General features: G+C 38.0%; 1 protein-coding gene across 3 annotated transcripts in view; it reads left to right on the plus strand.

Annotated features, from left to right (window-relative positions):
• NHS (NHS actin remodeling regulator) overlaps positions 1-22476 on the plus strand; it is a 295198-nt gene that overhangs the window by 237105 nt on the left and 35617 nt on the right. For all 3 annotated transcript variants that reach the window (XM_014062797.2, XM_014062798.2, XM_087726337.1), the window contains exon 2: positions 17156-17308. In XM_014062797.2, coding sequence (XP_013918272.2) covers positions 17156-17308 — 153 coding nt within the window. The remainder of the gene's footprint in view (positions 1-17155; positions 17309-22476) is intronic.

Genomic DNA, 22476 nt, shown 5'->3' on the forward strand with positions numbered 1-22476 from the left:
ATGGACAGTGTGATGGGGATGCAATTTCCATTTTGTTAGCAAGCTACAAGTTATTAGCATCTCTCTGTCTTAGAGCCGAAGTGGCGCAGTGGGTAGAGTGCAGTATTGCAGGCCACTTCAGCTGACTGCTATCTGCAGTTCAGCGGTTCAAATCTCACCGGCTCAGGGTTGACTCAGCCTTCCATCCTTCCGAGGTGGGTAAAATGAGGACCCAGATTGTGGGGGTGATATGCTGACTCTAAACCGCTTAGAGCGGGCTGAAAGACCTATGAAGCGGTATATAAGTCTAACTGCTATTGCTATTGCTATTATAGATATGAGAAATGAACATTAAAATAATAATCATTAAAATAATTTATTGGGATGCAATATGTATTGACCTTTACTCAAATTAATGTTGGGTTTCTGCTAGTAAATGTTCATTTGCACAAAGAATCAAAATGGTAGATTATCCTAAATATTTTATTTCTCTGAATAAAGACTGAATCAGAATCAGAATAAAGATGGAAGGGATCTTGAGGATCTTCTAATCCAGCCCGCTTCTCAAGCAGGATATCATATACCATTTCAGACAAGTGACTGTCCAGTTTCTTCTTTAAAACCTCCAGTGATATGGCACCCACAATTTCTGAAGGCGAGCTATTCCATTGGTTACTGCTAGGAAGTTTCTCCTTAATTCCAGGTTGCTTCTCTCCTTGATTAGTTCCCATTCATTGTTTTTTGTCCTGCCCCCTGTGCCTTGGAAAATAAATAAATATCCTTTTTGTGGCAGCCTCTCAAATACTGGAATACTACTATGATGTCCCCCCTAATCCTTCTTTTCTCTAGACTAGACAAACCCAGTGGTGGATTTCAGCCAGTTTGCTAGAACTGTTAGATTAGTTTGGTGAACTGGCTGAAACCTTACCCCGCCCCCGTCTCTCCTCACCAGGCAGCTGAACCACTTGCCTGAGTTTATTAGAGCCATTTCGTTCCATGGTGTCACCTGAGGGGAGGAGTGGCTTGCTTGTTCCCTTTCTCTGTACCTGCGCTGTTCGGTCTTTCCTTTTCAGTGTCTGAGCCACGTGACTACCATCATGGGCCACCAGCAGATGTACTGGAGCCACCCCAGGAGGTTTGGGCAGGGCTTGTGCTCCTGGTAGGTCTCTGACCCTCCCCAACTCCCTCTTTTCAACCTCTGCTGGGCCCAGTGCCGATGCCATCTGGTGCACACCAGCCTCTGCAACTGGGCCTGGCAATGGCAGGGATCACGGGATTGCCCAGCAGCTACAGAATTGCTGTGAATCAAACAAAGATACCTTTGGTATCTTAAGCCTATCTTCTAGAGTATTGGCTATTCCTGCCAGCTTAGTGTCATCTGCAAATTTCACCATCTATCCCCTCATCCAAGTTAGTGATGAAGATATTGAAGAGTACTGGGCCTAAAACAGAGTCTTGGGGTACTCCACTGCATACTTTCCTCCATGTAGATGCCGTTCCATTGAGGACTACATGTTAGGCTGGTTGGTCTATAGTTTCCTGAGTCTGCTTTCCCCCCACCTTTTTGAAGATGGGAACCACATCAGCTCTTTTCCAATCATCTGATAGATTTTTAAAGATATGATACAATGGTTCTGAAATAATATCTGCCAGCTCCTTCAGAACTCTGGCATGTAATTCATAAGATCCCGGTGATTTATATTAATCAAGGTCAGACAGGTGTTCTCACCATTTTCTTGCTTATTTTAATTTTAATTTTTAGTCTTTTACAGTTACATTTTTGGTAGGCTGGGCTATAGTTTCTTTTTGCGTGAAGACTGATGCAAAGAATGAGTTAAGCCACTCTGTTTTCTCTCTACTGCCTGTTACTTCCTTGCCGTCTTCTCTCTTTATTGGACTGACTCTTTCCTTGACTTTTTTCTTGCATTATATTGAAGTTCAGTATGATGTGGTCCCTTCCACCCAAAGTTCTGGCAATTTCAATTCCCTCTATCACTTCTTCTCTATTAAATAAGAATTAGGTCCACTATAGTTTTTCTTCTAGCCCCCCCCCCTCCCTTTGGATGACCAGGTTATCAGCTAAGTTGGTTAGGAATGTTTTCGATCTCCCACTTGCTGCAGAGTTAGTCTCCCAGTTGATATCAAGATAATTAAAGTCTCCCATTGCTACTATGGTATGTTTCCTACATACATTTGTTAATTGATTAGCAAAGAGTTCATCTGTTTCTTCTGGTTGGTTAAGTGGCTTGTATTATACACCTATAGCAATGTCATTTTTTTGTTCCTTTTATATTGACTCATATGGTCATCCTTGGTTTTGTGTATTTCTGTAGAGATATAGTGTTCTTTTATATACAACCTCCTATTTTGTTAGGTCTGTTTTTTTGAATAGTTTGTATTCTTCCATCAGTACATTCCAGTCATGAGTTTCATCCCTCCAAGTTTCAGTAATATACTAATATTTCATGTTTACCCTATTTGTTGCCTATACTTTGAGTGTTAGCATATAGGCATTTGAGTCCTTTATTGATCTTGAGTATGTTTCTTATATCTCCCACTTTGTAACTGGGATTTCCATCCTTTCCATCCTCTCTATTTCATTGTTTTTCTTTTTTTAGGTGCACATGTATGGTAATTTTTTTTACAGAAGCTGTTAGTTCCCTATTGTGTTTGATTTGGGTGTATAACTCTACAGGAAAGAAGAGTGGAATATATATTGCATAAGTCTAATTATACAGATTAAGGTATGCATGCTGAAATTCCCCCTTGCTGCCACTAACGCTGCTGCAGCTGCTTCTGCTTCTGACTCTCTCTTGTTTCTATTGTTAGGCTGAGAATGGATGAAAGATGAGGTAGAATCAGGTAGCTGACTTCAATGGTACAACTGTGTCTTATAAAGGATGTTTAGCGCTGCCTCCTTTCCACACCAGGGATGGGTAATTCTCAATACCGTGACCCGTCAAAAGCGCGGCCGGCAAAAGCGCGATCGACAAAATCGCGCCTTTGACGTCATCACAGCGCGACGAAAAAGATCGAAAAATTCAAATAAAAATTAATAAAAATTAAATTAAAGCAAGCCGATTCACATAAAGGTAAGGGTTAGGGTTAGGGTTAGGGTTAGGGTTAGGTTAAGGGTTAGGGTTAGCTTTAGAGCGTTAGCGTTAGCGTTAGGGTTAGGATAAGGGTTAGCGTTACGTTTTTCGTTACTTTAACGGTTAGGTTTAGGGTTAGGTTTAGGGTTAGGTTAAGAGTTAGGGTTAGGGTTAGGGTTAGGGTTAGGTTTGGGGGGGTTAGGGGAAGGTTTTAGCTTTATTTTTACATTTTTTCGATCTTTTTCGTCGCGCTGTGATGACGTCACAGCGCGCTTTTGTCGAGCGCGATTTTGTCCTACGCGCTTTTGTGGTGGAACCCTCAATACAAGGTCCAGCATTACCCAAGGAGAAGATACGTAGATATGGAGGGAAGAGGAGAAAGAATGCCCATGGCCACAAAGAAGCCGGTTAGCTATTTAATAGGCCTTACTTTATAGCTGGTCTGCCTTGATACTGAGAGGTTATGGCTACATACTGAGCCCATAGCTGAATTACTTTGCAGAGAATTAGAAATTGCATCATTTTTACACATGTCTTTTGAAATGCTGGAGAATGAAACATGGGGGGGGGTGTCTTGTGCAACATTACTTACTGTGTGTTTATTTTGATAGTTTATTTTCTGCCCTTGTTGACCAAGTTTTGTTACAATATTTTCACATTTCAACTGGAATTTTAACACAATTCCAGAAAAATAAACATTAGATGCAAATTCAAGAAAGGATCCATTTGTAGACAAACTAACACAGGGCTAATATTTGGGGTTTGGGTGCCAGTTTGCAGTACCACCATTAATCTGATTGAAAGAGCACTCCTTCAATGTCCTAATCTTCAAGAAAAGGTTTTAAAATGCCAGCAGTTTTATGTCGTCTGAGTCTTTGTGTAAAACTGCAGGGATTCCGATTTCTACATCACAAGTTCAGTGCATGACTCCACTGCAAATAGCTTCCATTCAGAATCCCCCTCCCGCCACTACTGGTTTTGAGTTGGAATTATATTCTGACAATGTAATATTACAAGAAGGATAGTGGGACAGGAAGCGGGTGGGGATGGTTTGCAGTTTTAATGCAACAAGACATTAAAAAAATCAACCCACTCACCCTAGGGGCCCCTTTAATTTGGGAAAGATGACTCTTCCCCTCAATCCAAGAAAAAGATCATTTCCTTTGCCTCTTTAACAATAAAGTTAGATGACTCTGTAAGGTTGGGCACATAATGAAGTTAAAGCAATTAGAGCTCTGTGGATATCCTTGGACCTTTTGACTGTGCAGTTTTAGCAGAAGTGCTGCAGTAGCCTGAGAAGAAAAGCATCTATAATGCAGTAGTGGTCAGCCCTTGCATGGCCAAGTGGTGGAAGCCGGAACTTGGATGATCCCATTTTATTGGTCAGCTTGGAATGATCAGAGTAGCAGCTTCAGCTTTTTTAGCAAGTGGATGAGATGAAGACTGAGAAAGAGAGTGAGATGATTAGCTGTGGCATCATTTTTAACTAATTCCTTACACAGCTGGGAAGTGAAGTTAAAAGGAAAAGCTGCACTCTCTGGGTGACTCTTAAGAACTGAATGGAGAATTTAAATGACCAGGAGTTTCTCCCAACGGTAATAAATTTTCTTTTCTATATAGATCACTCCTTGCATAATGCTTTATTTATTCTGATTAAAACAAATACTATACCATGTTTTCTTTCTTAAAAGTAATATTTGATGGTGTTTGGGGAATTTTCAAAATGTTTTGCACTGTATTTTAAGTTTTATCTTAATAGAATGCAGAAGCTGCAGGAGCATGTTGCTGTTTTCTGTCTGATTCTCTCATTGCCTGCAAGAGTTTAGTATGCAGCATTTCTGCTTGCTGGCAAGGTGTGGAGATGCAGAAGCTGCCAGCCACTAAAAGATATTTGGCACACCGCTGTACTTTTCAAATGACAGAAACAAGGGAAGAGAAGAGCAACTGCAGTTGAAAATCCACCACAAATGGAATTGTATTTGCTGTTTTGTATTTTTTTTAAAAAGAAGATACACCTCCTTTCCCAAAACATAAGGTGCCATCAATAAACAAGTAAAAAACATTTTCCTGAGTTCTAATCTTTTGCAAGATGAAGGGTAAAAATCTATTATTAATGCTATACTCATTCTTTATTTCTGATTCAGTTACCTTTCTCTCTCCCCCAACTCCAACAGCCCTCATTTCACTAAAAAGCATTATAGGTGAGACTTTTTGGCCATCCTGCACTCGCAAGGTATTTCATATGCTTGCTTCCCCCAACACACCATCCACCGCTACCCCCCGCCCCCAAGTTAATATCCATTTTGGAATTTTTCCTAAGATCATTATAAACATACCCCAAAGAATGGAATGATTGCACCAAGATGGTGGGCATTTACAAGATAATTTTAATATTTCTGCTATTTTTGCTGATTATTCATCATGAATCTTATTTTTTATATGATATAAGCAGCACCAAAACTATAAAATATGAGTACAGTTAATAGAAATCATCTCTTTCCCTCTTTCTGAAAGACATTCCCTCTTGCTTCTTGCTCTGCAAAAACACAGAGCTGGTAGTTGGAATATATATGACAACCTTAAGATAACATTTAGGATGACAGCAACAAGTAAGAAGTTAAGCTAAGAAAGGTCCCCCCACTTTTTTTTTGAGTATGCAAAGATGTACAGGCAATGAAAATCAGTGGAAAGTAAGAAATGGGTGACGACTCTAACACAGTAACTGAGAGATCTCTGCCTTTCCAGTTTACAAAATTTCAGGAAAGACTGCAAAATCGATTGCAATCAGTGAATGTGCTTGGGACGCGGGTTGGCTTGGCAGTAATTGCAAAAGTCTTAGTGGCTATAGAGAATTATTCTGACTGCATTTTGGTGCATTGGAAGACAGAATAGGTGCCACCTAATTCTTCTCCTATCTTCAATTGCCCTGGAAAGATGAGAACAATTATTTTGAAGTGGTCAATTCACTTAAATTTAGTTTCAGGTTCTAAAAACCATTCCATCCAGCTATATGGTGCCTACATTCGAAAGAATGAGAAAGGGAGGAAGGGAAATTGGAATGTGTGTTGGTTAAATGACAAATAGAACTATTAATGTAGACATAATGGATAAATATCATAAATAAGAAATCGGTATCCCTCAACAAAATAACCTCCAGAACATGTTAGGTGTACAAATTTCTAGAATCACCAATGAATGGACATTTGACTTGGAAAGTTTAGTTCCAATACATCTGGAAAGCAACAGGCTTTGGAAGGATTCATTAATAACTAATTATGTTGCAACCATAACACTGTTTTGATATTAAAAGTAGTTCTATAGCCACATACGATGAATTCATTTGTACTGTTCACTCTTACTCTTTGGTACCAATTTAATGAACAAATGAATCATGTATGCTATCTGTAACTGGTATTCTTACTATTTAAGATATTTTAAGATTGAAATATTTTAAATTTGTTTTTTCTGTCCCTGTGGCTGAAAATGATCAGAAAAAGAAAGTGTGTTTTGTGTGTGCATGCGTGTGTTATGGGCATGGTTAACACAAGCTTCAAGTGGTATTGAAGCAATAACATGGAAATATGGCCAATGGATTATTCATACTTGGTCACTGGTAATAATTTGCAATCTCAAAAAAAAAAGTCATTTCAGACCATACCCTTTTAGATGGATGTTACAGGAGTTATGCAATTTTAGAATATAGTTTAAGACAATAAATAGCTTTATATTAAAATATGGGTGTTTTGAGATCCAATAATTTTTAGAACATATTTAGACTTGCTAACTGGATTTTTTGTTTTTCTTAATCAGCAGAGACCTGCCAAATAGTTGCCTATTTCTAATGGCATTGTGTGTTTGTTTTGCTTCTTCAGACCACCCAAAATATACAAACCTATCGCCATCATCTTCATTTTCTGTGGGTTGATGTCTTTTTGCTCATTTGAGGCAATATTATGCCAGAAAACATATCACACACTAGACAGGTTCTCTGTAATATGGTGTAGATATATACATTATTCTTTGAATACATTTTATATGCATCTGAATATGATTGTGGATATGGTGAGAAAGGACAGAGGTAAAACCAGTGCTTTAGGATATTATAGAGCTTTGACACCTGAGGTGAAAAAGGTTCGACATCACTGATCTAGGGTGTTGGCTATGCATGCCAGCTTAGTATCATCTGCAAATTTAGTCAGTTTCCCTTCTATCCTCTCATCTAAGTCATTTATGAAGATATTGAAGAGTACTAGGCCTAAAACGAAACCTTATACCCCACTGCTTACTTCCCTCCATGTAGATATAGTACCATTAAGAACTACTAATTGAGTATGGTTTGTCAGCCAGTTACAAATCAATTTAATGGTGATGCTATCTAGCCCACTTTTTTCTAGCTTATCAAGAAGTAGGATGTGTTTTGTAGGTGTTGTTGAACTCCTCCCAACCATAGCCAATGATCAGAGACTATAGAGCAAAATCTGAAGAAGTGTTTGCGTGGGGAAATACTAACCAGTGAGGTTATCCAGCTTTACCCAAGCTTTTCCAGTAGTGTTTATAGCACAGGCAATGGTTTATGACTTTGCTATTATTGCAATAATATAAACAATAAAAATGATCTTTTATAAATGAAAAGGTGACATATGTCATTAAGAGAGAAACACTGTCTTGGAAATAGAATAAATGAGGAGGAAAAGACTGAGAAAGTATGCATGAAGAGTCCTTTGTATTTTCCCTTGTGTGGACTTACTGTATAATCCTGCATCTATCTGCATCTTCAATATGAAGGATGATTCATTGTCAAAACAATCTGCAGTCTGTGCTTAGCAAACCTGCTAATGAAAGTGAAAAACCCGGGGGTGGGGGGTAGTAGGGAAATAAAGCAGAGCAATTGCTCTCTATTAAAATATTTGTTCCATTATGTTCTTCTCTGTATTGCTTCTAACAACTAGCATTGAACCTTAAACCATGGGTATAAAAAATACAGCCACTAGCATTCGCTGTGTGGTCTCCAAAGATTCCCAAAGCCGCTCAAAATGTTGGCCTTTTTTCACTTGGAGGGGAACCTGGAAGGGTTTAGAGCTGTGATGGCAAACCTATGGCATGCATGCCATAGGCTGAGCTCTCTCTGTGGGCACACGAGCCATCGCCCAGCTCAGCTCTACTGCACATGTGTGTCCGCCTCCCACTAGCCAGCTGATTTTCAGGTCTCCTCTATGCATGCAGTTGCGTGGGTGTGGGGTCATGCACAAATGCATGGGGGGAGCAGCACACCCCCTGTGTCTCATTTTTGGTTTCAGGAGATTCAGGGAGGCCTGCTAGGCCCAAAACAGGGAGCGGTGTGTGTGGTGTGCCCCCTGTGGCCTGTTTTTGGTCCCAAGAAGCTTCGGGGAGGCATGCTAGGCCTAAAATGGGGGTAGGGGTCGTACGTGCAGGGGACGGGTCACTTTGCATTATGGGTGTGGGCACACACACACAATTTCAGTACACGAGAAAAAAAAGGTTAGCCACCACTGGTTTAGATAATTCAGTGAAATCCACTGATGTCCCCCTAAATATATCCTAGAAATGTATGATGCAAATCCTGACTCCTTAACTATACCACACTGGCTGTCATCTATGTATCTATGTAATCTATTTCAGACAGTCTTTTTCAACCTTTCTATTGAAAAAAGAAGTACCCCTTATAAACATTTTAATTGAAGGTCAGCTGTGTTGAATAAAGTATGACTTCTAAGTAAGAGAAGATAGAAAAATGGAGGGGAAATGTCAAGCAATTTTCTCTTTCAATGAAATCAATGTGGCGGGGGGGGACTTTTCAAATGAATTTCTCATATCACCCAATTTTTATTCTCACCAATTTAAAGTAATTTAAAATTTCTTTTTTTAATACAGAGCGGGGAAGATAGTAAAATAACTAGCAATGTGATCTTCCTTCCTTCCTTCCTTCCTTCCTTCCTTCCTTCCTTCCTTCCTTCCTTCCTTCCTTCCTTCCTTCCTTTCTCTTTCTCCTATGTATTATATGCAAAGAGATAAGGGCTACTAAGAATTGCAGTTAAGATTCTTAACTAGCTATTCTATAGCAATGGCAATACCAATGCTGCTTCATAGTGCTTTACAGGGCTGTCTAAGCAGTTTACAGAGTCAGTATATTGCCTCCGATCTGTGTCCTCATTTTACCAACCTCAGAAGAATGGAAAGTGAGTCACCTTTGAGCCATTCAGAAGCAAAACTTCTGGAGTGAACAGTGAGTTAACCTGTTTTCTAACCACTGTGCCACCATGAGTCATCTATTCCATGTGGTGTTTCAGAGTAGCCTTCAGCCAAGAAGCATGATCTGCAATCATGCATCCAGTTTTGATCACCACGATGCAAAAAAGATGTGGAGACTCTAGAAAGAGTGCAGAGAAGAGCAACAAAGATGATTAGGGAACTGGAGACTAAAAATATAATATAAAATTTTATATAAAATATAAAGAAAGGTTGTTGGAACTGGGTATGTCTAGTCTGATGAAAAAAGGTCTAGGGGTGACATGATAGCAGTGTTCCAATATCTCAGGGGCTGCCACAAAGAAGAGGGAGTCAAACTATTCTCCAAAGCACCTGAGGGCAGCACAAGAAGCAATGGATGTAAACTAATCAAGGAGAGAAGCAACTTAGAACTAAGTAGAAATTTCCTGACAGGCAAAAAAATTAATAAGAGGAACATCTTGCCTCCAGAAGTTGTGAATGCTCCAACACTGGAAGTTTTTAAGAAGAGATTGGATAACCATCTGTCTGAAGTGGTGTAGTGTTTCCTGCCTAAGCAGGGAGTTGGGCTAGAAGACCTCCTTCATAAGTTACTTTGGAGTTTATGAATTTGTCAGGTACCTCTTCATTTAATAATCAGGAAAGAAACCACTCAACTCCAGGTTTCAGAATTAAGTGTACTTTTACTAATTACAAACGATGAGAAGCAAAGCAAAGCTGAGTCTGAATAAAAAAACGCGAAAGCAATAGATATCATGTATGATTCAATCCCCTCCCCATGGCACCCCAGTTCATAGTCCAATCATAATTCACCCAACCGTCAGGTGGGAGATTCTTCAAAAATCATCATCAGGTTGGAATGCTGGACAGTTGGCCTTGGTGGGAAACTCCCTTCTCCCACATGCGCAGAAAGATGGTCAGAATAACTCCTAGTAACAATCCTACAGTACATAATGATTACCCTCCCAAATACCATGCCCCCCCTCCCTGTTTCAATGGCAGCTGAAAAGCAGCAGCGAAGCAGAGGCTGACAGAATTGCCCTTACTGGAAGGGTATTGTAGGTGAAGGCTTTTAACATTTCTGTTGTGTTGGTTAATCTACAAGGATGTTTTCACCCATACAGTACTTGTTGCTGCAATGATCAATTGAAGGTATTGTCCTTGGAGTAGTTTTGTGATGTAAAATTCAGTTAAGCATACCAAAGGATAGGTGTGATCTGTTGTTATAAGTAGACAAACCGTGGAAATGTATTGCATGAAAATTCATGGAGGAGAGAAAAGTGCTCAGAGTTCTGTTGGTAGATGAGTGGCTTTATTCCATAGAGATAGGATAGATAGACAGACAGACAAAAACCTAATATAATATAAGGAATTGAGCTATCACTATATAGAGATAGTGGGAACAGGTTATTGAGAACTCTCCATCTGAATGTTCATAGTACTGCAAAATAATTAGCTTTGTTATTTGCTATGGAGTTTAATGATCCTAGTAAGATGCAACACTTAGGGACTAGTCAGTAAAGTAAGTAAGTCCTGGATGTGCTGTGGAATAGTTAAAAATGATTGGGTTGACTTTTCCAGTTCTTTACAGCTGATATTCTGGTCAAGAAACTTAATTGGCATTAACTGAGCACTGTGCTAATTTATCGGGGATGCTAAAAAGCATGTGGATCACTGAATGGGTACTACTCTTTTATTCTCAATAGCAAGTGCTTTAGATGCAAAAGTTGGAAAAACAGAGATGGTATGATGCTTTTGAGTAACCCATACTGAAACGTGGAGCACTTCAGTAACATGTAACTCCCATTGAAGCAAGTTAAAAAAATATAGTACTGGTAATATTTGATTTATAACAGTTTGTTTAGTGACCATTCAATGTTACAACGGCACTGAACAAGTGACCCATGACAGTTTTTCATACTTATGAGCTTTGCTGCATCCTCATGATCTTGTGATCAAAATTTGGATGGTTCCAACTGGTGTATATTTATGACAGTTTCTCTGTCTGGGTGTCATGTGATCCCCTTTGGCGACTTTCTGACAAGCAAAGTCAACAGGGAAGCCAAATTTACTTAACAACCATGTTACTAACTTGACAACTGCAATGATTCACTTAACAACTGTGGCAAGAGAGGTCGTAAAATGGGCCAAAACTCACTTAATAAATGTCTCACTTATCAGTAGTAAACTGAGGACTACCTGTATATTCTTTGTTGCCAAATCTTGCAACTATGCCCTCTAAACAGAGACTAACACTCGTGGAAACCTAGTATAGTTGAACCCTTGCCATGTCCAATGTTTCAAGGGTTTCAGTGATAAATTTTGTGATTTTAAACATTCATCAAATAGGTACAAATCATAATATAAGTCAACAAGTGTTTAGTTTCAAACAATGAATCTATAAATGTCTAGAGCAGTTCAGCAATTTTGCAAAGAAGGGATTAGCATAAAGATGCATAAGATGAGTTCGATAAGCAAGCAAATATTTAGATTTATAAATGAGTTTCCCCAACTGATCTATCATGTTACAAGAATAGATTTTTGGGGACATGGTTGTCTCATTATCTACCAACCCAATAAAACTGAAGTTAGTTCTGACACTACATTGATTTTGCTGAAATTCTTCAGAATCTCAGGTTTGGGAAACATTGTATTGTTCCCCTGCTCCTTGTTTGTGCCAGCATTTCTATTTGATCTCTCAGCAGTTGTCATGAGTAAGCCAGGATCTAAGAAAAGTGGCTTTCAGTTCCTTTGAGTGATCAAAGTCTCTTCCCAGAACAGTGTGGGGTTTTTGGCTCTCCTATATAATAAACCCAAAACCTGCCATTTAAAATGCCAGCCTCAAATTCCTTCTAGAAAAAAGAAGGATGGGAAAGTTCATGGCAGAATATAAATCAGATGAAAATATAGGTGAACTTGAGTTCATTTACTCTAGCTTTTGATGGGGAGGAAGCAAGAAATAGTGCAGTTTTTCAATATACAAGCATAAAAAATCTTTGGCAGGTCACATGGCTTCAGCAGCCCTAGGTATTATGCTGGAGCTCTTTTAGACAATTTTCCTGTTTTGCTTACTAAGCCACTTTGCTAGACAGATTTGCTTCTGCATGTATCAGAACAAGGCTCAGGGAGTGAATAGCGCAGAACATGCATTATTGATTATTTCACATGTATATTAATAGATAAAGCCTGTAGCAGTATGTTACACTGTGTCCTGTCCTGATGCATTAGAACCAATGGGTAACAGAAGTTTATTCTTAGAGAAATGCTGTATGTGCTTGTAGGTATGTGTATGATTTCCAATGATATGTCAATTCAGGTATATATCACACATATATTGTACATAGTAAAGTATAAAACAAGTGAAGTAATAACTAGAAGTCAGCACAGGTTTGTTAAAAACAGATCATGCCAAACCAAGCTTATTTCATTCTTCAACATAGTGACTACCGGTAAATTAGTAGACCAGCGAAATACTGTGGATATAACATATTTAGACTTCAGCAAGGCATTCTATCACTGAGCCCAACCTACTTCTTGGTAAGCTAGAAAAAAGCAGGATAGATAACATCACCATCAGATGGATTTGTAACTGTCCTTAATGGTACTATATCTACAATGGAGGGTAGTAAACAGTGGGGTACCACAAGTTTCCATCTTAGGCACAGTATCTTCATGAATGAATAGAAGAGGGACTTACCAAATTTGTGGATGATACTTAGCTGGCATGAATAGCCAACACCCTAGAACTGTGGTGGCAAATCTATGGCACGCATGCCGCAGGTGGCACACAGAGCCCTCTCTGCGGGCACGCGAGCCGTCATCCCAGCTAAGCTCCACTGTGCATGCATACATACCTCCCACTGGCCAGCTGATTTTTGGGTCTCTGCATGTGTGAGGGGAATGGCGTATCCAGAAGATGCATGTTAATATGCTGGGGGGGGAGCCCAGGGGGTGCACCTCCCTTGCACCCCGTTTTTGGTCCCTGGAGGTTTCAGGTAGGCTGTGGGAGGGTGTGGCGCAGCCCCCCCCCGCACCTCATTTTTGGTCCCAGGGCTTCAGATTGGCCTGTTAGGCCCAAAATGGGGCACGGTGGGGGGAGGGGGTGTGCGCATGTGCAGAGGGAAGTGCAGTGAGGTTGCATGCACATGTTGCATGCACAGGGAGTAGGGAGTGTCGCAGTGCATTGTATTATGGGTGTGGGCACACATGTGGACACTGTCACGCACACATGCACACTTTTGACACACGACCACATAGATTAGGCATCACTGCCCTAGATGATAGGCTCAAGATCCAGATGAATCTTGACAGATTTGAGCACTGGGCCCTATCTAACGAAATGAAATTTAATATAGAGAAAAGTAAAGTTTTACACTTAGGCAAGAAAAATCAAAAGTACACATATAGACTGGGTGAAACCAGGCTTAAGAGCAGTAACAGTCTATTTTTCTCTGGCTATGGATTCAATTTCTTTTCCTCCTCTTATAATTTATCATCATTTAACTTTAAAAGTTGTTGTGGTTTTTACTTTTTTTAATTCATAGTATTTAGTGACTGGATTTTTTATAAAACAAAACCTTCACCAATGCTCCTAATTAAGGAATAGGAATGTACTAGTATTGTACTTGGGTTTGGCCATCTTGCATAAATGTGTGATAAGTCCTGCCAAGATCTAACCATGCATTATTTTTAAAACATACCATGCTGTTTATTTTCCATTAACCCATCTGTATTGAATCATGAGAGTGTTAGGGAAATGGAAACAATAACAAGCCAATGGCTGGCTCAGTTTTCTAAACCATTTTAAAAAGAGTCTTTAAAACACTGGTATTTATTCAATATGCCAGATTTCTATTCATATAATCAAACTGTAATACTCATATATTAAATGATGTTGAGATATTTTATATTTTGCAGTTCTCTCATATATCAATTATGTTTTATAGAATATTGTGTGGTTTTGTTTTTTGTATAGCTGAATCTTTTAATCCTGTGAAGTGTCCAGAGTCATTTTCAAGTTGGGCAGCGTAGACATATAAATAAGCAGTTGGTGCATGATAATTTGATTTACACCAACACTTATATAACCAGACAGTTATATGTGTAAGTCTTCCTATGGATAGGAATTTAGGATAGAAAATGCTCAATGTCATCCATTCAGGAAAAAATTGTCGACCACAGAGTTTGGTTGGTATGATACACCTGTCCTTTGTATGAGGTACAATTAATGTTTTTTTTTTTAAAAGCCAGGTACTTGATTTAGCTTTCAGTTGTATTTATACACAGTTTGCTGATGCAATACATAGATGCTTGGATGTCTGTGGAAATTCTTAATCATCCAGAGCATGATTATCCCAAAAGTGTTTCAATTTCCTTTTGAAAAGCACCTTTGGGACATAGATGCTTGGAATAACAAAAGACTTTTGGAAAACCAAAAACCTGATTTCCAAAATAAAAATTATATTTATCTATTTGTATCTCACCTTTATTATTTTTACAAATAACTCCTGGGAGCAAACATATTTAATACAGGTAGTCCTCAACTTATGACCACAATTGAGCCCAAAATTTCTATTGCTAAGCAAGACATTTGTTAAGTGAGCTTTGCCCCATTTTACAATCTTTGTTGCCACAGTTAAGTGAATCACTGCAATTGTTAAGTTCATAGCAAAGTTGTGAAGTTAATCTGGCTTCCACATTAACTTTATTTGTCAGAAGGTCACAAAAAGAGATCACATAAACCCAGGACACTGCAACCATCATAAATATGAGTCAGTTGTCAAGCATCTACATTTTGATCACATGACCATGGAGTTGCTGTTATAGTTGTAAGGGTGAAAAATGGTCATCACTTTTCTTCAGTGCCATTATAACTTTCAATGGTCACTAAATGAACAGTTGTAAATTGAGGACTACCTGCACTCCTCCTTCCTCTTATTTTTCCCATAATAACAAGCCTGTGAGGTGGGTTGGGCTGAGAGAGAGTGACTGGCCTGAGGTCATCCAGCTGACTTTCACGGCTAAGGCAGAATTTGAACTCTCGATCTCCCAATTTCTAGCCTAGTACCTTAACCACTAGAGCAAACTGGTGTCCTAGAGCCTCCCTCATCCTCAAGGCACCCCATGCTCTATTTAACAACCCCATCTTTATTTCACAGTTGCATTAGGGAGACAGGGATAGGGATCATTAGGCAAGTCCATCTCACTTAACAGCCATCACCATTGGCAACTTTAATTAGCAGGTTCCATTATGAGTATAAGTCGAGGACTACTTGTAGATAATTTGGTACATTTTGATAATCCCAAGAAACTATCTTCAAATCTTCCAGGCAGCAAAGAATCATCCCATGCTCCAATATCCCCTTGCTTTATATAGAAAATTTTATTGAGATTCTTTAATCTTAGCTAGTGTCATTGTCACATCTTTTCTCAAAATGCTTAATTTCCCTTAACAAAATACTTATTTCTGATTCCATATTTAGGTTCACCTGGCCCTATTTTATTGATTTTTATTAAGTTAGGGACTGAATAAAATTATATTGTTGGGGATAATTTAATGTTAGGGATCTTAAAAGTCCTGATTGCTTAGCAATAGTCTTTCTTCTTGGCTGTTTCATGCATTTCTACAAAAGTCTAATGTGATGTTGGCGATTAGGGTTTCTCTAAAACATATTAATTGGTGTATCAATTTAATCTTTGTTGTTTTGTATTCATGCGTCTTATATATTAAATATATATAAATATTAAACAAATAAATAAAATAAATAAAATAAAATAAATATATGGTAATATATATTGTATATGGTAATATTTTTGGCCACAACATTCACCCATTATAGAGATATAGATCTAGATATATGGTCGCTATATTATTATATACAGAATATGTGTGAGATAGCATACTTGTATCAGTTTTCAATTGGAAATCTGATTTACAAATTCCAATCATATTTTTTCACATTTTATTTAAGGTTTTTTTGGAGCTTGTCTAAATTAAATCACAAAACCAATTATCCTAATCTAACCTATGCCTCCCACTGAACCCACATTTTGCATTAATTTGTTCCAGTTGTGTTATGATGCATGTACATCCCCTTGTCCTGCCAATGTAGCCCGCCCCAAATGCTCAGAGTTCCACAATTTCTGCAACATCAGCAACATTATGTTTATTGATTAATACATTCACCCATTCACCCTAGACTTTGTAAGCCCTGGTTTTGTATTCTGATAATGGAATGGCATTAACAATGGTTCTTATTCATGAAGATGTAACTCCATATTATCTCTAAAGAGAATCATGAAAAGAATACAATTATGGAAGAATATGATGAAGAACCATGAATGAATGAATCACTGGTGAATGGTAGAAATATATTCTAGGAAACTTGTTCAGTTTACAAACTACAAAGTATATTTAACTGGTGAAATAATGAATTGAAAATAAAATTGGGTGATTTATCAGATTCATAATTTAAAATTATGGCACTGTATACATAAATAATAAACAAAGAATGTAATATTTGTTATGTTTTGCTTAGTTTCTCCTTCTGTAATATATTCATTTATTTAAGCTGAGTTTCTTTAAAATTCAGATTTGCAAAATACACCCACACACATTTGTTTTTCTTTTTATGATCCTATAATACCTTTTATGGGAGTGGAGTCGGGGCGACTGAATGAAGCTTAGCATTTACTGACCAGATGCCCTTCCTGTCACCTAAGCAGAGTTTGCAGCATATATTTTCTCTTTGTGCCCTGATAGAGCAACATCTGTCACTGCCTAGGATTGGGCTGTTGCTGGAAATCTCTTTAAGTATCCTCTTCATTTGTTTCTACAGCTGTTTCAAACTTGGATGCAGAAAGCAAACTGAATGTGTATTATCATGCCCCTTGGCATCAGGAGAGAAACATTTTTCTTCCTTCCACCAGACCAGCATGTGTAGAAGAGCTGCATCACCATGCCAAGCAGAATTTGAGAGCCTTGAGGAAGGGTAATGTTTATTTCTGTATAATTTACAAATCCAAATACAGGTAGTCATTGACTTACAACCATTCATTTAGCAACTGTTTGAAGTTAAGGTGGCACTGAAAAAAGTGACTTAATTCTGGTCATCATACTTATGACCATCACACCATTCCCAGGATCACATGATCAAATTTTGGATGCTTGGCAACTGACACATATTAAACAATGGATGCAGCAGCTAGGAATCAAGAGATCGCTATCCGTGACCTTTCCAGCTGGCTTTTGGCAAGTAAAGTCAATGCAGGAAGCCAGATTTGTTTAATGACCACATGACTAACTTAGCAACTGCAGTGATTCATTTAAGAACTATTGGCAAAAAAGTCATTAGATCTGGCATGACTTAGTTAACAGCTGCCTTGGTTAGCAACAGAAATTCTGGTCCCAATTGTGGCTGTGAGTTGAGGACTACCTGTTTATGTTCCGGAGTAATAAATGAAATAACTTCATTTCCTGTAATGGCATGTTAATTCACCTTTCCTTTCATCAGTTGTCCGTCATTACTTAGTGCACAAATCCAACAAGGTATAAGTAAATCTTGAGCATTTTAAAAAAAATTTTGGGAAGGTTGCAAAATACAGGGGAAGACCAGTTTAGGTCTTTAATGTTCCTCTCCTCTCATTCTCACGTTAAAATCCATTTCCAGGTAGTTTTTCTTTGCTACCAAGATCTTTCTTATGTATGAATAATTGTTTTTCTGCCTAAAAACATACTTGTAAAACAGTACTACAGAGCACTGAGTGCATCACTTTGCAAAAATGTAAATTTGAAAACCAGTTGCCTTTAAAAAAATGTAATTAATTAAGTTCATAAACTATACATTAATCTTGCAGGAACTTTGATAAACTGGTTAGGAAAAAGAAAACCCTGTCATTAATTTCAGTCAACAATTCAATCAAATTAGAGAAAAGCCATCCACATAAAATTCACCTGTAGTAAATTAAGTCATACCATATTCTGTCCCAAACCTCTGCAACATATATGGATGCAGACTTGGCTGTCTGCCACAACTAAGGAGGAAGATGAGCAACCCCTTGGCTGGGAGCCCAGAAAGCTATCTCTATGAAACAAGGCTTGAACTCACGAAATTCCCCCAATCTTTCTCTATGGCTGGATCAGTAAATTATTGTTTCCTGCAAAATTCCCCTCCCGTCGCCCCACCTATAAGCTCTCCAGGAGGGGCTAATCAGTATCCACCTGTTCCTATTTCCTTCTGTGACCCTTTTTCCAAAGCTGCTCCCTCCTCCTCGCAGCCCTGCGCATAAATACGTCAGGGACAGCCTCCATCTGTTCTTCGTCACTGCTCTCTGACTCAGATGCCACCTGGTGGCCAACAGGCCTCTCTAGTCCCTGCTCTGATTCCTAACACCCCCCAGAGTCTTCCTCAGCCTCCAGGGCAGTCCATAGTGTTCATCGCTGTCAGATTCCACCAACAACTCAGCCGGCCGCTGTTGGACCACAACACATCATGTCACCTTCACATCAAGCTAGTTCTTGGTGATTTTATGAACACCATGTAGCTATCTTAGACACTATAATAGTATGGCATTGTTGTAGTTCATTGTTTTCTCATTTTCCCAATCTTGCTTACATCTTGGTATTTCCTGGCAGTCTTTCCTCCCAGCCTTCATCAGGCCTAAACTCTTGTTTAAAATTTTTCAAGGTAAACTTGCTTAGTTATTGCCATCTGCTAAGGCAATAAACTACAATAAATCCCCCCACATTAAGTATACATATGTTAATAGGAATAGTTGATAGGTTCCACTTCTGAATTCTTAAAAAAATAGTCATCCTTAGATATTAATACAAATAACCTGTTGTCTTCCTAACATTTCAGAACAATAACAATAGCATATTGAAAATATGTGTAATTGCTTTAAAATAATATATTAAATAATTTCACAAGAAATAGAGGGTGAGACTTATTTTAATAGCATTGCAAAGAGCTAAAAGGAGAAATATAGTAATAGTAAAATTATAACAGAGCTCTCAGGATGTTAGCTGTTCTGCTTTAGATAAATTTTATCTTCTTCTGCCATCTTGTGGTTGGGAAATAGCTCCTTAAATAAAGAATGTAAAAGAAAAATATATTAAGATCAGGACTTTAATATAGCAAGATCTTTTGTAAAGCAGATATGCAGGTGGGGCTCTGCTGAATAATCTAATTAAAAACCTTTTTTAAAAAAACCAAATATGCCCAGAATTGCAACCACAAGGCGGGGGCGTGTGTGTGAATGGAGCAAAAGACTGGACTTTGGAAAGAAGAATAATCTTGGAAATCAATTATTTATTTGGTTGCAAAGTTGATTCTGGTGAGTTCTGCTTTATAGCATAATCAGACTGTAGTTCCTTGTTCATTTGCTTTTCTGATGACATTGAAAAAATACCAGCATTGACAAAGTTTTTCAGCATTGAGAATATTTTCTGTTTTTCTTCAATATTGACTGCATAGTTCTTTTTAACCTTAATGGAGCATGCTTTCACAAACATAATTGCAAAATGAATTACATAAAGATTTCATTGCATTAATGTTCTTTCCCCCCCTCTTTCTCTAATAAATGAAGTGCAAATTTCTTTTTCTTTATCTCTGCATATTTATAAGGATTTTAAGGATTTCAGTCTTTATATTGAATGATCCTGAGAAAACTGAGTGAACATTTTAGAAAGTTGTTTGCAACTATTGTAAAGTTTTACAGCTTTAGTTTTATTACCTAGATGGTAAATTACCCTGAACTGCTTTTATTGGCCTGAACTGCAATTATCATTCTACGTTCTTCTGTGGATTACAAATAGTCAGAGACTGCAATATTTTTTTGCAATATTTTTAAAGTTCTAATGCTTTTAAATATGCTGTAGAATTTTGTGGGCTATTTTGTATTATCTTTTTATATATGTATATACATTTGTATAATCTTTTTTTTATACTAACAACAAGTTGGCCTTTTTTTACTCTCAGCTGAGATATTATATATTTTTATTTTAAACTGAGATTTTGTTTTACTTTGCAAATTTATTCATCTGTCCCTTTTAATACATGTATGGATTACAAACTATATCAAGTGGACAACATCAAGATTAGCTACAGAAAGTGTTAAAAAGAAAACTGAACTCCTTGAACAAGGAGATGAGAAGTACCCCATCTGAGAGGTGGCCCAGCTGAAAGGCGGCCCAGCTGAAAGGCAGCCCAATGTCTCAACCGAGAGGTGACCCGGTGACCCAGCTGAGAGAAGGAGAGGCAGCTGAGTTGAGAGATGGAGAGGCAGTCCAGCAACCCAGCCTGACACTTGAGCCAGTGTGGTGCAAATGGAAGCCACTGAGCAGCGGTAAAACAGAGCTAAGTGGCAGCAGACCAGTGGCTGGGAGCAGCATAGCAAGCCTTGGGCAGCAGTGATGTAGAACTATGTGGCAGAGGCACAAAACACCCCAAGCAGCGACTAAGATCAGCATGGTGGACCAGCAGTGGCTGAAAGCAGCACAGAGGACTAACTGAGCAGCGGTGCCCACAGCAGAAACTGAAAGCAGCACGGCAGATCATCAGCAGTTGGGAGAAGTGGGGTGGACCACCTAACAGAATGCCCACAACAACACATCATACCTGAAAACCCCGGCAGTGGCCAGGCAACCAGAGGGCAACAAAGCAAGGGAAAAAGGATAAGTACAAGACTCTTGTGGACAGGGAGGAAAGGGATAAATTTTCAAGGCAGAGCAAAGTATCTCCTAAAAAAAAATAGCCTGAGACTTCCAACAAAAAAGAAGTGCATATTACTTTATAAAGGGCCAAGAATTCTTATAAATTCTTAAATTTTTAAAATCTCTGCATTCCTTTTTTTAAGAAAAATCCTTTTTCAATTTTTTTAATTTCTTCTTTTAATTTTTAAATTCTTCATTCAAATTTTAACCTTTTTTCAACTCTTAAATAATAATTTTTCATTTTTTTCATTTTTTAAATCTTTGATTTTAAATTTCTTTTTTCAGTTTATTAGAAAATGCTTTTCAATTTTTTCCAATTTTTAAATTTCTCAATTAAACATTTGAAAAAAATAGTTATTTTAATTCTTTAGAAAAATTTTAAATTCTTAATGATCTGAGAGGAAAAAAATAAAACCCACAGAAAAAGAGACTTAAAATGCGGAAGATAGTTGTGAATTTTTCAAGACAAAAAACAAAAGGTCAAAGCTTTCATATACTATTGTAAACTGACACTTTGCAACAGGTAAATATTTAATTTTTAGAATTTGATTTTTTTTATCAAACAAAGAGAAAAAGTCATGGAAATAGAGACTGACACTATAATGTTTCAGCTTATGCTCACAGAAGACACCAACTATGTATGTATCAAATGTAAACTACTTGAATTACTAGAAGAATTACTAGAAGTAAAGAATCCAAAGGTAACTCTAGCCCCTCAGAAACTCAATGAACAAAGTGAGAAATCCCTACCTAAACAAGAAGACTATATCAAAATAAAACACAATAGGGAGCAAATAGCTTCTTAAAAAAATAGATTGACCCCATATAGTCAAAATAGGGAATGCCTTATCAAACCCTGCACCACTTAACAGTGGAGTCCCCCAAGGTAGAGTTTTAGGACCCCCACTCTTTATTCTTTACATAAATGACCTTTGTGATTATATTATAAGCAGCTGTGTTCTCTTCACTGATGATATAAAACTATTTAACACCACCGACAATTCTGTTGCCCTACAAAGCGACCTTGACTATGTGTCAGAATGGTCAAACAATTGGCAACTCCAAATCTCAACCAACAAATGCTCTGTCTTACACATTGGCAAAAAAAATCAAAACACCAAATACAAGCTGGGCAGATATGACTTCGTAGACGACTCTCACTCTGTCGAAGACCTAGGAGTACTCATCTCAACTGGTCTAAGTAGCAGAACTCACTGTAACAACATTGCCAAAAAGGCATTAAGAGTTGTCAACCTAATCTTGCGAAGCTTCTTCTCCAGTAATATTGTACTGCTAACTAGGGCATACAAAACCTTTGCTGGACCAATTCTTGAATACAGCTTGTCTGCCTGGAATCCGTACTGTATATCTGATATTAATACAATTGAGAGAATCCAGAAGTATTTCATGAGAAAAGTACTCCAGTCCTCTACTCACAACAGAATA

Source organism: Thamnophis sirtalis, unplaced genomic scaffold (assembly GCF_051295495.1).
Source record: "Thamnophis sirtalis isolate CommonGarterSnake01/CBP01778 unplaced genomic scaffold, rThaSir2_p1.2 scaffold_12, whole genome shotgun sequence".
NCBI lineage: Eukaryota > Metazoa > Chordata > Lepidosauria > Squamata > Natricidae > Thamnophis > Thamnophis sirtalis.